This window comes from Lacerta agilis, chromosome 1 (assembly GCF_009819535.1).
Source record: "Lacerta agilis isolate rLacAgi1 chromosome 1, rLacAgi1.pri, whole genome shotgun sequence".
Lineage (NCBI taxonomy): Eukaryota > Metazoa > Chordata > Lepidosauria > Squamata > Lacertidae > Lacerta > Lacerta agilis.
This window is the reverse complement of record NC_046312.1, coordinates 118,108,693-118,124,533: the sequence shown is the minus strand read 5'-3', so window position 1 is coordinate 118,124,533 and position 15,841 is coordinate 118,108,693. Positions and strand designations below refer to the sequence as shown.

The 15,841-nt window shown below is 40.7% G+C and overlaps 1 protein-coding gene across 6 annotated transcripts in view; it reads right to left on the bottom strand.

The window, feature by feature from the left end:
- Positions 1-15,841, bottom strand: part of ANKRD44 (ankyrin repeat domain 44) — a 136,753-nt gene that overhangs the window by 22,450 nt on the left and 98,462 nt on the right. For 2 of the 6 annotated variants that reach the window (XM_033168818.1, XM_033168793.1), the window contains exons 12-16: positions 15,074-15,191; positions 13,186-13,254; positions 11,192-11,332; positions 7,651-7,734; positions 6,113-6,224 (exon numbers count right to left, since the gene is read on the bottom strand). In XM_033168818.1, coding sequence (XP_033024709.1) covers positions 6,113-6,224; positions 7,651-7,734; positions 11,192-11,332; positions 13,186-13,254; positions 15,074-15,191 — 524 coding nt within the window. The remainder of the gene's footprint in view (positions 1-6,112; positions 6,225-7,650; positions 7,735-11,191; positions 11,333-13,185; positions 13,255-15,073; positions 15,192-15,841) is intronic. The other 4 variants (XM_033168824.1, XM_033168800.1, XM_033168807.1 and 1 more) reach the window with 3 other exon arrangements.

Sequence of the window (15,841 nt, the reverse complement as noted above, 5' to 3'; positions counted from 1 at the left end):
AAACCAAAAAACAAACAGGCACTACCGTTATCATTGGTTGGAAAGGGACACAGTTCTTACTGTTCATGAGGTAAATGCAAGGCACGCTGTTGCATTCATTTTATTGTTTGTTGCATTGATTTTGCTATTGTTGATGGTGATGTTGCTGTTATTTTATATTGTATTTATACCAGTTTGATATTGTAAGCTGCTTTGGGCTAAGGAAAGAGGAGTGCAAGTACCTAAATCAAATATTTTTTTAATGTGTAGAATAAACCCAAACCACACAAACAACTGGATTTCGATACTACTGACTTCAGTGACAGCAGGACTAAGCCCTTAAACAGCTGTTCTCGTAATGAATCTTCACCGTTAATGACGGCACTTTTCCGAAACAAAAAATAAAGTTAGTGTTACGATTATACTCAACACTAATATTATTGATATGAACTTTTTGCCTGTGTATAAGCTTCATTCTTATAACCATTTCCTTATAAGTTACCACCACACGTAGGAATGCTGTCTACTATTCAGTGAACTTTTAAAGTCTTCAGCTAGAATTGAGAAAAGAAACACACACATATCACAGAGACAGGCAGCCAGAGCCATGGATGGAGGAGAGATTTGGAGGAGAGTAATGCAAACATACACAATTTGCACTTCCTGAAAAAATATCTGAAACCCAGCGATCCTTTGCAATCTGTGCGTCTTTGAATTTTGCAGAGTGGTTCTCCAACCGTACCAAAACGTGTGTATTAGGGAAAAGTGTGCCTAAAAATGTATAAGTGAAAATATAGAATGCATCGCATAAGTTGCTTGCAGAAGGGGGGTGTATCAGGCAAAATTGCACGCAAAAATGCGTATATCAGACGAAATTTGCACTAAAAGCCAGTCAGGTTTTCACAAGGACTTAAAAAAATAATTCGCAAACTGAATCAGAAATGTATAGAACTCAGCTTAAGGCTGGAAGAATGAGAACCTGAGGGAAACCAGAATTTAGAAGATTTGCCCAAGAGTTTTCCCTGAATAAATAATAACATGATGATGATGATTACTGATGTTCCAACTGTATATCTGGCATCCCTAGCGCCAACATGCTTGTTCCTAGATCCCAACCTTTGCAAAAAGTGAAACATTGGCTATATGCTTAACCTTTAGGAATACTTTAATATTTGTCACTATTTTTTTTGAGTTACAGTAGACGCTCGGGTTGCGAACGTGATCCGTGCGGGAGGCACGTTCACAACCTGCAGCATTCGCAACCCACAGCGCCACTTCTGTGCACGCACGGGTCACAATTCGGCACCTCTGCGCATGCGCGAAGCGCAAGTTAGTGCTTCTGCGCAAACACCTAAACCTGGAAGTAACCCATTCCTGTACTTCCGGGTTCAGCACGAGCGCAACCCGAAAAAACGTAACCCGCAGCATGAGGTATGACTGTATATGGTTCTGACTCTCATTGCTTTATAGGCTATTTGACTCTGATTGCAAACCCTTGTTAGTCCCCAAATTTAACAAGTATTTCCTTTCCTGTTAAAATCCTTGGCAAAGCTGCCCTCATCACCCGCCAGACAAGTGATTAGATTTTGCCCATGTGTAAGCAATTGACCGCTTGTCTTCAACTACATGGGCTATGACAATATCACTCTCCAGTGGGCACATAAATAAAATGACTGTGAACTGTGTTCCCTTTGTCATCTTAGCATGCACTTCTTCCAAGAGGCCTTCTGAAATGAAAAGTTAATTTTATCTCAATTACCAAGGTGATAACATTTATCAGAGTATCACCCAATCGTTCAAAGATTAACAGAGAAACCTGAAAACTATTTTCCAAGCAAAGCAGCTAAAAGTTCCTTCAAAAGGTTCCGGGTCATGTGGCCAGAATTGACTAAGCTGCTTCTGGCGAACCAGAGCAGCGCACGGAAACTCCGTTTACCTTCCTGCCGGAGTGGTACCTATTTATCTACTTGCACTTTGACGTGCTTTTGAACTGCTAGGCTGGCAGGAGCATTTTTACTTCAGAGTAATTGGGGAGACGGCAATTTGAAATATACTGCGGGTGGGGAGTTTATTATTTAAGAAAATGCAGGATTGAGGAGTATCGCTGGTTTCTAATCTTAAACTTGATTAGAATGCGGGGGGGGCGGGGGCGGACGAAAGGCTAGCGAGCTTACTACCCAGAATGCTGAATTCCTCTGCTCTAACGTCAACACAAAATTTGCCAGCAAAACTGATAACTCTCTAGCTTACAGTACTTCTTGCCAGGCGTAATTCTTTGTGCTAATTGAGGATAAATTACCATGGGGATTTTCTATAATTATATATTGCGCCAGAGAAATAGACACAGTGGAGAAATGCTTATATCTGTGTTACTATGTAAATGCCTTCGAGCTTCATTTAGGTCTGCCAGTCTATACTGGGTTCAACACTTGCTGGTAGCATATTATCACTATTGCCACATTTAATAGAGGAACAAACAGGTGATGGAATAATGGGGTGCCTTTAGGGAGTGCAGCTACGATTCTAACTCCTTCCACGACATCTGATTCTCAAATATAATGACACTGAAATTAATTATCTGTATTAAGACAATATTAAAATTGTCAGATTAGCTGTTTCAATTAATAAAACTTGCATTCTAATTTTCTAAAAGTGGGTTTTTATGAGATGGGTCCTTGCCAATGCATTTTGCCACTCCTGACAGTTGTGGATTATAGCCAATGACGGGGACAAAGGTATCAGCCTCCTTATCTGACCAGTTCTCTCAAACTCAGTTTCCAAAGCACCTAATAGGGCTGAGCGATACCTGATTTTCAACATCATGATGTATCGAGCCATGTGAAACACCCTCCCGTCAGACATAAAGGAAATAAACAACTATTTGACTTTTAGAAGACATCTGAAGGTAACCCCGTATCAGGAATTTTTAAATGTCTAATGTTTTACAATTTTTATATGTGCTGTAAACCAGTGTTTTTCAACCACTGTTGTGCCGCGAGATGTTGCCTGGTGTGCCGTGGGAAAAATTGAAAAATTACTTTATATATAGTCAATATAGGCACAGAGTTAAATTTTTTAACATTTTCTAATGGTGGTGTGCCTTGTGATTTTTTTCATGAAACAAGTGTGCCTTTGCCCAAAAAAGGTTGAAAAACACTGCTGTAAACTGCCCAGAGTGGCTGGGGTTCCCAGCCAGATGGGCAGGGCATAAATAATAAAATTATTATTATTATTATTATTATTATTATTATTATTATTATTATTATTATTATTATTATTATTATTCCCATTAAGTCCAATGGCACTGTGCCTAATGTATACCTGAAGGAGTGTCTCTACCCCCATCGCTCAGCCGGGACACTGAGGTCCAGTTCTGGAGGGCTTCTGGCAGTTCCGTCACTGCAAGAAGTGAAGCTACAGAGAACCAGGCAGAGGGCCTTCCTGGTGGTGGCACTCACCCTGTGGAACACCCTTCCATCAGATGTCAAGGAGATGAGTAACTATATAACCTTTAGAAGACATCTGTATCAGGAAGCCTTTTAATGTGTAATGTTTTATTATGTTTTTATATATGTTGGAAGTCACCCAGAGCAGCTGGGGCCACCCAGTCAGATAGGCGGGGTATAAATTATTATTATTATTATTATTATTATTATTATTATTATTATTATTATTATACCGCCCTATGCCTGGAGGTCTCAGGGTGGTTCACAGAACAAAATCAAAATATAAAACCACAAAATACGTAATCAAAATAAAAACAATAACCCCCCCAAAACCCCACATTTTAAAAGGGTATAGGAAATAAAACAGTATTTTAAATAAAAATTTTATTTTTATTTTTATTTATTATTTATTTTTATTTTTATTATTTTATTTTTATTATTTCTCTAGTCAGTGTGTTTTAAAACTGCAGTGTCAAACACGATCCTGTTCTTCCCCTTTTCTCTAATTTTGTTTTCCCTTCTTCTCCCCTTTCTCTGCACATTTCTTCATTTTGGCAGTTGGTAACTAGACTACTTACTACATACTTTAGCAAGCTAATAAAAAATATAATTAAAAGTTGCAAGGCCAATCTAAATTTGCTTAGTTAGCCACTTACATCGCTCATCCTATCCTAGGAATGTAGCGGGGGGGGGGGGATTTGACTCAGTTCACATTTAAATGTAAATCTACATAATTTGCAGTTTTGAAAATATTATGTGGACTGAAATGTCCAAATGCACAGCTCAATAAACATGGTTGATTTACTAGCTCACAACTGATCTGATTTAGACTTAATGCCTCCATCATACTGTCCCAAAGTCTTGACTGTGTTTCAGCTGCACTTGTTTTCTCCAAGAGCCAAAAAATGGGAAAGTATATGTCATGAAAGTATAAGTTTATTTATACTATATTGACACAGAAAATTTAGGGGAGACATAGCAGGTCAATAATTATGTCTGGTAAGCCAGTTAAAAAGCACTGCAGAAAGACATTTATTTTATACACACTGTTTACCAGTTCAATAGCCTTCCATGTATCATTTGACAGCAATCAACATGTCATACTTATCAGCCTTATAATAGGATTTTTCTTTGGAATGGCAGCTTAGAAAAAAGCCAATACAGTTCAAGGATGTTTATCTTACTGCAACTATGAAATATTATCAAATGATCTCAGTTTCTATTTCTGATTAATGAAGGCTCAAAAGAATTAGCCCATAAAGGAATGAATATACTGGGGGGAGAGGCTATTTTTAGTATAGCAAAAGCAGGCGGGAATGACTGGCACTCATTTATTCATTAATACATGGGACTGTCACTCAAACGCTTTATGAATGGTTGACCACAGATAGAGATGAATGAGATCCAAGTATCTGCATCACTCCTTTTCCTTTTGTGACATGTTATTTAAGATGGCGTCGCTGCCTCATTTACTTCCCAGACTACGCGAAGTCTGGTAGACAAAGCCTCCTCGACACTTTTTATATTAAAACTGAAATACCGTGATAACAAATGCCGTTACTTGTGAAACTCTGCTAAAGGCTGCATCTGTCAATATTTTAAATATCATCGCTTCCCTACTGAGGAGCAGCCAAACTTAATGCAGAGAAGACAGCAGCTTGCTTTGGGGGGGGGGGAACTGTGTCATGGAATTGAACTGGTTTCCCCACCGCAACGAAGCTTATTATTCAATTAGTTTCATAGATAGCACTGAGCATACCACATTTATTGCAATGGGGACTTCAACACGTGCTCTGTGACAAGGAGCGTTGAGAAAAAACAGTCATTACGGTGTAACTCAAGAAAACGAGTCTTGGCCCACAATACTTGGCCCATTCCATGAAGAGTCATGGAATCAACAACCCTATACGGAAAACAACACTTCACTTTCAGCAGGTACCACTCCGGCGGGAAGGTAAACAGCGTTTCTGTGCGCTGCTGGCCACTTGACCGGGAAGCTGTATGCCGGCTCCCTCGGCCAATAAAGCGAGATGAGTGCCATAACCCTAGAGTCGTCCGTGACTGGACCTAATGGTCAGGGGTCCCCTTTACCTTTACAGTGGTGCCCCGCTAGACGAAAATAATTCATTCTGCGAGTATTTTCGTCTAGCGGGTTTTTCGTCTAGCGAAGCGGCAATGCAAACCGCGGATTTCGCTAGACGGAAATTTTTTCCCCCGTCTTGCGAGGCAGCCCCATAGACAAATTCGTCTTACAGGGCAGCCTTCCGCTAGACGAATGCTTTCGTCTAGCGAGTTTTTCGTCTACCGAGGCATTCGTCTAGCGGGGCACCACTGTATCTTTATGCCAATGGTACTGTCAAACTACAGAAGCAGTTGCTGACTGCGGCCATCAATCAGCAGAGTTGGCCTCAGGCATTTCCACTCAGCATCTGCAGTCTAAAAAGGTTTTGGAGATTTCATGCTGATTAGCCAGCCATTTATCTCCCTATTTCCAAGCTCTACTTTATGAGGATGCAGTCTTGAATTCTGTCTGTTCTGGGGAACCGCCCTTCCCTACCCCCATACCCAATATTAAAGTCTAATAGGACTCAAAAACAGCCCTGCAGAGTTAAGAACGTGACAAACTGTGTTTGTCAGAAGCTAACATTTGGCATGCAGCATCTCAGTAGCACTCAGGGCCTACTCACCAGTTCTAAACACTGCCGGTGTCCATAAGCAGCAGCATAATGCACGGTATTGTACCCATCTTTGTCCTGGATTGACGGGTTGGCTTCATTTTGAAGAAGGAATTCTAGACACCTGTGGAATATTTGCAAGTATAAATGCTGAGTTGTACCAGCTGATTCAACATAAAGACTGATGCCAAGACAACGACATTTCCTGGTGTTGAATATAAACTAGCTAGCTTTTTCATTGTGCACAGAATCTTGAACCTGTTCCATGCTGGCTTTTCCATCATATTCACTTAGATTTTGTACAGAAATAACCAATGTTCCGGGTAATAATAATAATAATTTACTATTATTTATACCCCAGCCACTCTGGGCGGCTTCCTGTTAGGATTCCTGCTCCGTGCTTGTAGTCATGGGATTGTTTTCTATCACATGATGGTGTATGTTTTCATTCCACATAGTGGGAAGTGACGGAGACAGGATGTTTATGTTACTGTGTTTCCGTGATGTGAGACTACTGTCCTTTGTTCTTTCTCTTTGCTGTCTGATCAGAAAGAGGAAGGAGCTAAGTCAGAATGCTCCAAGTATATTATATGTAAATAAAGTAGATTAGCCAAAATGCTGTGCTACTGAGTTTGTTACGCAAACTGCTAACACACTGCAGGATCCTTAAGTGTGCTAATGCCACTTGGTATCAGTCGCTGTGATGTTCGGGCTAGAGAAAGCTTTTGAGGCTCACCAACGACCGACCAGTCGGGCATGTTGCTCTGCCAGGGTCCTACACATGAGTAGGACGATCCTAACACTCCCAACAGAATATTAATAACAATAATAATAATAAAGCGATAAAATAGCAAACATTAAAAACTTCCCCAAACAGGGCTGCCTTCAGATGTCTTCTTAATGTCATAAGTCATAAGATCCCTTATGATCATCTCTACTACTGCTCCAGATTCTAAAACCCATTCTTTTGGAAGAATCAGCTGCTGCTGTAGTAGTCGCTGCTTCAGCTACAGAACCCCACACATTATTAATGTCAACCTATGCATTTCTCAAAACCAACCGCTTTCCTCATGTCTATTTACTTGGGAACAGCTCCATCAGAAAGAAAATCAATGACATTTTTTTCCTGTGTCACTTCCTTTCATGCATATCCTACCTCATTGACAATCAACACAAACACTACAACAAAAACCATGGCATAAGGAACATCAGCTGTGAATATTACATTTGTGAAGGACATATATTCCTTGTAGCATATTATCACAATGCATTTGATTTGGACAACAGCACAACATGTTTAAAATGCCTTGAAACGCTACAGCGGCAGCCAGAACGGAAAAGTTAAAAAGACACACAAACACACACACACACACACACATACACAAATATCAATAGACCATAATTCAAAGGTTAGCGCTTCATCGTCTCAGCTGTTGTATGCAGCAGCACAGCAGGTGAGCAAAAATAAGGAATGCACATAACTGCAACCCACAGAAGCAAAAGCGTTATACGGAGATGGAGTCAAACTGCTCTATTGACACCAAACTTACAATGAGGCTGCCTTTTCCTTCATTTCATTGGCTCTTTCAAGTTCTTCAGCATTTTCATGGGAGTTACCCAAAATATTCTTTCTTCTTAACATAAGGGACAGAAAAACGCAACTCATTTTGAAAACCGACACTTCAGAGATTCGCATAAGCGACCAGCCATCATTTTCACTTCAGAGCAGTGTACATACTTATGGGTGCCACCAGGAAACCTTTTTAATAATAATAATAATAATAATAATAATAATAATAATAATAATAATAAAAAACTGTCTGTCTGACCTATGGACAAGGCTAAGAGTCACATCAAGCTTCCATAATAGACGTTCCAGAAATTTTGCAAAATTTTTGTCGCAGGGCAGATGTTACTGTCATGTTGGCTGTAATTGCCTGCACACCTGTTCCAATACCTCCAGGTATTTTTGGACTGCATTTCCCATCAACCTTGCCTGCATAGCCAATGGACAAGGATGAAAGGAGCTGTAATCCAGCAACTCCTGTCTGGAGAAGTATGTGTCTCCTAGAAAAGTAGCAGCTGGTCAACCAGCTATCCTATATCAACAACTTTTAACTGATGCTTCACTGAGGTTCCTGGGCTAGATGTACCATGGGTTTGATTCCCTAAGGTTGCTTTTGTATTCTTCATGTTTAACCGAGATCTTCCTAATCTACCACCGGTGGACTTGTTCCTGGCTTTTCCATTCTTAACGAAGATTCACAAAACAAGAAAGTTAAACTCTATGGCAGCTCATGATGCCACTAGCAGCAAACCTGTTCTACTAGACTGTTCCCTGGGAGTTCAGAATGTTCCTGTTCTTAAAATAGAATGGAAGAAATGAGGACTTGGGGTTTATCACTATTAAAATATGAATGCATTCTGTTTCGTTAGCAGAAATCCTGAATGCAGCCCAAAAGCATTTCCTCATACATAATTGGCTCCCTGTCCAGGAGTATTGTAACGAATCAGGTCAGTAGAAATGAGAAGCTCAGTATGTCCATTTTTATAAAGATAGACAAAAGAAGAAAAAGCACAAAAAGTTCAGCACTCCTATTTTCAGAATTGTTTCTCCAAAAAGTCTGGTCTTCTTTCTTAAGCATCCAATGTTGCTGTTTGTGGCATTTGACACTTCAGTAGTTGGTAAGAACCTTATTTATTATTAAATTTATACCCCACTTTTCCTCCCAAAGGGCCTAGGGCAGCAAACAACAAATGATAAAACTATAGAAACATATTAGAAACATATCCAATACAATGCAGAAAGGTAAATATCTCAGCTTAAAAGGTCTGTTGAAAGAGGAAGGTCTTCATCAGGCACCAAAATGACAAAAGAGGTGGTGCCTATCTAATATTTAAGGGAAGCGAATTGCAAAGGGTTGATGCCACAAAACTAAAGGCAGCAAGCACTTGAACCATACCATTCACTCAATCACAGTGGAATGTTTCAAATACCTGAGGAAAGAATTCTGTCACAATATATACCTTAACATTTTAAGACCACTTAAAATATTTCTGTTTACAAACCCTTGACTGGAGAAAAATGACTATGTCCAGTTTTTAAGGCCCATCACAACTTGCTTCCCCCCTTTTTTACAGCTATACCTAAAACATTTTACAATGTCCCCATGTAAGTAGCGTGCACAGGTACAGCGCACACTGATGTTTTCAGATATGTGTGTTGGACATTTACATGTGCCAGGGGAAGTGGGACTGGCTAAACCTCTCGGTTGTAAGTACCAAAACGTGCTGTACGGAGGCAATTTTAAAGAGCATTAATCTTATCCTTTCCTTCCCCCCCACCCAAAAAAAATATATTTTCTGTCTCTACATCATGGAACTCTATTCCATCAGGTCCCCCCCCCATTTCTTTCTTTCTTTCTTTCTTTCTTTCTTTCTTTCTTTCTTTCTCTTTCATATTCATAGGCAGTTCATATAGATCCATTCCTTTGGCATAGCTTTTGAGATTATCTTTGCTGGAGGCATTAAGCACAGGTTACGTCCCCAGCTGCTATGGAATCTGTAGCAAGCTAGGTAGAAAGGAATCATGTTATGATGACTTGGGTTTTACAGGAAGAGAGATTATAATCGAATCCTCTGGTACCAATACATCATGGCAGGCTACAAAGGTACAAATTCACCCAGCTGTTTGACTATTATATGTGGCAAATTTAACACACACACACACACACACACACACACACACACGGAGGAAGAGAATTCAGGCAGATCTACACCAAGTGTTTAAAGCACATCCAATGCATGTTTAGAGCACGTGACCTCCCCCCAAGAATCCTGGGAACTGCAGTACACTAAGGTTGCTGCGAATGGTAGCCCTGTGAGGGGGGGAACTACAGTTCCCATGATTCTTTGAGATAAGCCACGTGCTTTAAATGTGAGTTGGATGTGCTTTAAACGTGTGGAGTGGACCTGCCCTCAATCATTGGGCCAGGAGATTTGAGGAAGATTAGTATTATGGGGATATTTTAATTTCTGCCACTGTGCAAGGTTCCTGCTGAATCCTTCTGCCATCTCTTTAGCGCATGGATATGATGGGGCCCTATGACAGAATAGTCTCAATGCCTCCCCTAATGCATGCTTCGCTTGATATTTCTGTATCTCCAGGTATACAAAAAATGTTATGAATTGCAATGGGTTCTTAGAATCATAGAACCATAGGATTGTAGGGTTGGAAGGGACCACGAGGGTCACCTAGGAATTTATGGCCTAATGCAAGGCTCGAATACCTGAATTATCAAATGACTGAATCATCTTTGCTGCCTCTCTCGTGGCCCTTTGTGTTCTCTCCTTTTGAGAAAAATCAGCCATATACTGCAAACCCACATACACTTTTACATCAGGAGGACAGAAACTGAGGATCGGCATCACAGCAACATTACCATAGGGAGAAAACATCTACAGTGCTCATCTCCAGTAAATAGAGTCCCTCTTGTTTCTGTCTGCATGAAGAAATGTCCTAAGGACCTGGTTTTACCAACAGGCTCATGAAATCTAAAGTGACTGTAGGTGAATTTTTTACATATCACACACAGCTTTTGCCTGTGTGAGGAACTAACTTCAGGAGAGAACAATTCTATGGAAAGATGGTATTAGAAAGAAGTGAGGTAATTTTAATCTGTTTAGACAGAATGAAAAGTGAGGCGATTTCAATTTGTTTTAGTATTTTAACTTTTGTATGTATGGTTGCAATTTTTCTCCCCCAGTTTTATCATTTTTGTAAACCTCGTTGAGGGTCTTTTTTTTACAATCAAGCGGTGTCTAAATTTTATGAAATGAATAAATAAAGTCCAAGCTGCTGCATTTGCGGGTATGACAGCAACTTGAAGGGAACTGTGAGGCTTCTCAATACGCAGAGGACATGAGTTATTCAAAGTAATCAAAGCAGCTGAATGCATTCATGAAGGGGAAAGGGAATACTTTTGGTTCTGCGAGTACTTTTGCTGAAATAAGACTGTTGCATAAAGAGACCAGAAATGACACTGGCTTAGCGCTGAAGTTGAAACAAGGAATGCAAATAGGCTTGTTTACTTTCTGTCCATGTCTGAGGCAGCAGCATAGTGTAAAGCCGTCCGTCCCCAGTCATCTGTTTCGTTAATATTGGCCCCCGTGGTCACCAGCGTCTCCATACATTGGAAATGACAATTTGCAGCTGCGTAGTGCAGAGGTGTCCTGAAAAATAAATAGAAACGAATTAGCTCAGACACTACCTTGAGTAACGGCATGCGTTACATTAACTGCTCCTGACAGCAACATTACTATAGGGGGAACCCATTTCGAGGTAACAATAGCAGCTATTTAATTGAATGCAGAACATATTCTTCCTCCTGCGGTGAAGATTAGAAGTAGGCGCTGGGGAAATGCAAAAGACCATGGGCTGTAGGGGGCGGGGGGGGGGGAGTGTGGAGAGAAGAAATGAACACACAGAAGGATGTGGAATGTTATTCACACAAAAAACCCCAATAAAAACTAAAAACAAGGAAGAAACGAGGAACATTCCTGAAAGGGAGGAGGGAGCATAGGGAAAAAATAATGATGATTCTTCTCCTACGCTGTGCCTGTGAATTCCCTTTATAGGTTTTGCACCTGCAATACGCCAACTCTGTAAGGGCATTCCAGAGCTCCAGCCAAGGAACTGGTGCCCCTCTCTATCCTGTTGAGGATGTAAACATTGTTTTCAGCACCTGTGCATTCACTGAGAGGGGAGCACCGTCCTGCTTTGTTCCGTACTCACCATAACAACAGCTGCAGCTCCAGGAGCTTTCTCTGTGGTGGGGATAGAGAACCTGTGGCCCTCCTCCGAGAGGCGGGATTGTAACCCAGAACATCCGGGAGGCCATGGGTTCTCCATCCCTACCCTATGAAGCCTCTCTTCACTGTGAATGTTAGTTAGCATTTTCAACAAAGTTCAAACTCTCGCCCTCTTACTTAGCTGCTCGGGCAAGAACTTAGCCATCTTCTCCACCAAGACTTGTGAAAAGTATATCTTACATCCAGTAACACATATAAGCAGTGCTTTTTTTCTTTAAAAAGGTTTAGGGGTACTGTCATTTTCCTACTCATATTGAAATACTGCCCCTCAATGAGGCCAAACGTAGATTCACAAAATGTTAGGGGTATGTGTCTCCCTGTGTCCCCCCAGAAAAAAGCATCGTGTGTAAGGTTAGGGAGCACTGGTTATACATACGCTTGGCAATTTAAAAAAATATGAGTGCTGCTTGATGACCTCTTTATACATTGGCACATTCATGAAGTTTGGGGCAAAAGCGAAGCAAAAAATTGCTTATTTTTTATCAAATCTATATCCTGACCTTCCTCTGGAAGGAGCCCAGAGGAGCGTAACAGATACATGATTTAAAAGCAAAAACATTATAAAACAGTTAAAACATTCAAAAAGCTATTGCAGTCAAAAGTGCTCTAAAAGCAGTTTCAGTTAAAAGTATTAAAGAATCCAAACTGTATTGGGAAAGAGGAAAGAATAAGCCATTGGTGGCAGGTGATTATTTTTTTTAAGAGAAAGAACAAAAATCTATTTTATGGATTCAGTGTAGACTGCACCTGCATTTTTTGGCATTACACTTCAGGCAGCAATATACTACAGGGGATGCCTTTTCCCAATCCTGCTCAGCCGGAGATGTAAATAAGGAGCAGCCCCACAGCAAAGTATAACCACTGCCACCATCTGTCTCAGTTTCTCATTCTCATCCTCCGATGCTCACACTTCAGCCTATCAAAAATAACCTAAAACTTCAGGAGGGAGGGAGGGGAGGGGAGGGAAAAACCCAGTGCTATGAAATCAGGACTGTGCTACGTACTCAGGGCCCTTAGGCAGACTTGAGATCTGGATGCAGAAGCCCAATGTTTCTCTGTGGCATTCTAGATCTGAGCAGAAATATGCCAGCATCAGGAATTGTGCTATGTGGCTTTCGTCAATGATAATGTTTTAGAAGCCTATACTCATGTATTGATAAGGCTAAAGTCTTGTCTTTCATTTTTTATTTTAAAAAGTGCAGTAAATTACAAACCTTCCATGTTTGTCTTTTTTATTGAAATCTGCTCCACTGCTCTGCAAGAGTTTTACACAATCAACGTTACTGAAAAGACAAAGAAAGGAAGAGAATGCATGAATTGAAATAAAACAGACACTTCACATTGATGGAGGGGCGGGGAGTTTCTCCATTAACAGTTTGGGGACTGGGAAGAACCAGCTAGGATAAGCAATCTAAGCAAGAACAACTGAAAGAACAATTTATAAATATCTCTTCTCTACACACAGAAATCCTTGGAATGCCTTCTGAATTAAATTCAGAGCATATAACAAAGGACTATTTTAAATTAATTTATACAAATTTAACCCCAACTGTTTAATCAGAAAGAACCACTGCAGCCAATTCATTTCAAAAATTGGTTAAGACATTAATGGCACGTTCTATCAGGAAGTTCTCCTTCACAACCCTCACTTTGGTCAAGAAATCACAGTCCCCATTCATTGTTGCAAGTTTATTATGTGCAGGAGAACTTCCTTCAATTTGGGACGTGCCTTCAGTTTGCTAAATGGGTATCTCATGCAGTGCCCTCCAGCTGACTGCAACTGCCATCATCTCATACCATTCACCATACTGACTGGGGCTTGTAAGACCAGCATTTGGGGAGCAGTACATTGGCTCCCCCAGTATTGACGTTTGTTGGATGCATGGCTTTTTATGAATGGAAGAGATGGACTTAAGCTGACATTGTTTTTCATTCAGTCTGTCTCTTAAACGTCAGAACTGTACCAAACCCCTTGAAATCTGTTGCCTGCTTAGTCTCCCTCTCATGCTAAAACCTAAGTCCTGATATGCACAAATGTGGGAACAGTGGAAGTTAAGACTTGTTTTACGGCTAGTCTTTGATACAAGGGGAGGGCAAAGTCTGTTAAAATGAAAGTTTTGGCTACGGAATTACAGGGTGAGGATTGCTTCCCCCTCTTTCTGGCAACTTGCCTTCCAGGATGGCAATTTAGTTATTTGGCCCGTATGAAAAAAGAACAAAGTGTTCACTTCTTTGAGCTGGTCTGGCCTGGATAAGACAGGCCAAAAAAATAAATCAGGCAGAAGAGGTAGTAAAGAACCATCTAGTTCTTTAGTACTAGGCCACTATAAGGCCACTTATTATTAACTCTCATCCAGGTTTAAATCAACCTTTAGGGTATTTAAGTATGCTATAGCAGAGGGCCCAGGTTAAACTATGGTTCCTTGTCTAACACAGTAGACATAGTAGACATGCTGGGTCTCACATAGTATCACATAGATCAGGTCATGGTGGCAACTCCCTTATCATGGACCTGTGGCAACTCCCTTATCATGGAAGGAGTAGCTGTACTGTTCCCCGCTGAGAGAGAAAAATGATGCATTAAATTAGCAGCCTGCTGAGAAGCAATGCAGAATTCTATGCTGTGGTTTAGGATTACAGGACACGGCATGTATGGACAAATGGGGCAGGAGGAAGATGGAATTCCATGTAGGCCTCGCATCTTTTAATTTAATGCTGCTCCCACAAAACCAATTTATTGCAAGGGCCACACGATTCATTTGCAAGATTAAGCTTGGCAGACGGGGTTTCCTACATGATAAACCACAGCAGTCACATGAGTGCTTGAGAATACAATGGCACAGGAGAGGAGGGAAGACTCAAATGAGGACTATGGTAGGAGAACAGTGGCGTTTGCTTAAACAGGCACAGAGTTGATTTTTTCCTCAAGTGCTCTATCTGCACGTGAGTCTGCATGCATGAAACACAAAATACCAATCCTCGGAAACAACGTTTTTTATGCAATCTTTCGCTATTCCTTATTTGGAACCAATTTATTTTGCGGAGAGGCCACAGAACTGAAATTATATATAACTTGGCAGTTACGATTTCAAAACCACTTACCCTCCTGCAGCAGCAGCATGGAGGCACGTTCTTCCAAATTTATCTGGGGTGTCTATTTCAAAGCCTGCAGACAGCACGTGCTCATTACTAAACATGGATACTATGCTATACTTTTGTCCTAGTTAAACCGCAAGAAACATTGCAGAGACAGAAAAATCAGTTAGTCGGGGGGAAAAACACCAACAACACAAAAATTAGAGAATGCAGACACAACTGTAGTTAGCAAGAGGTTGTCATGGAAACGGACAGGGGCTGCTCAAGCTTGGCAGCTGCATAAAGAAGAACCGTAAAGTCAGAAAGAATCTATTTTCACATTCAGCCCTGTGCTATATCAGTATTTAAATCATGCAGCAGGCATTTATGAGGCAGATTGCTATCGAGAGAACTGACAGCAGGGCACGAAGGCAGAAAGCTCTGCAAAGGAAACAAGGGAGTCACAGAGATTGCCTCAGCAGGCCTCAAATAGGATTTTTATTTATTGATGGCTTCAGATTCTGTGCGGGGGCGTGGGGGAAGAAAGGGTAACTTTCTAGGAAAATGCAAACGCTTTATATGGAAAACAGCAAAAGTTTATTGAAGCAAGGGCACAGTAAAAAAAAATCCACCGTTAAGTTGTGGAGTGGATGGATATTCTTTGGGAAAGGGAGAAAGAGGATTGTGATTATTTTCCCCTAAGGGAGCGTTCGGACAATACATTCTCACAGATGTGGAAATATTTCTGTCTGCTTTGTTTTTTGCATCATGCACACGGGTTTATTTGTTTATTTC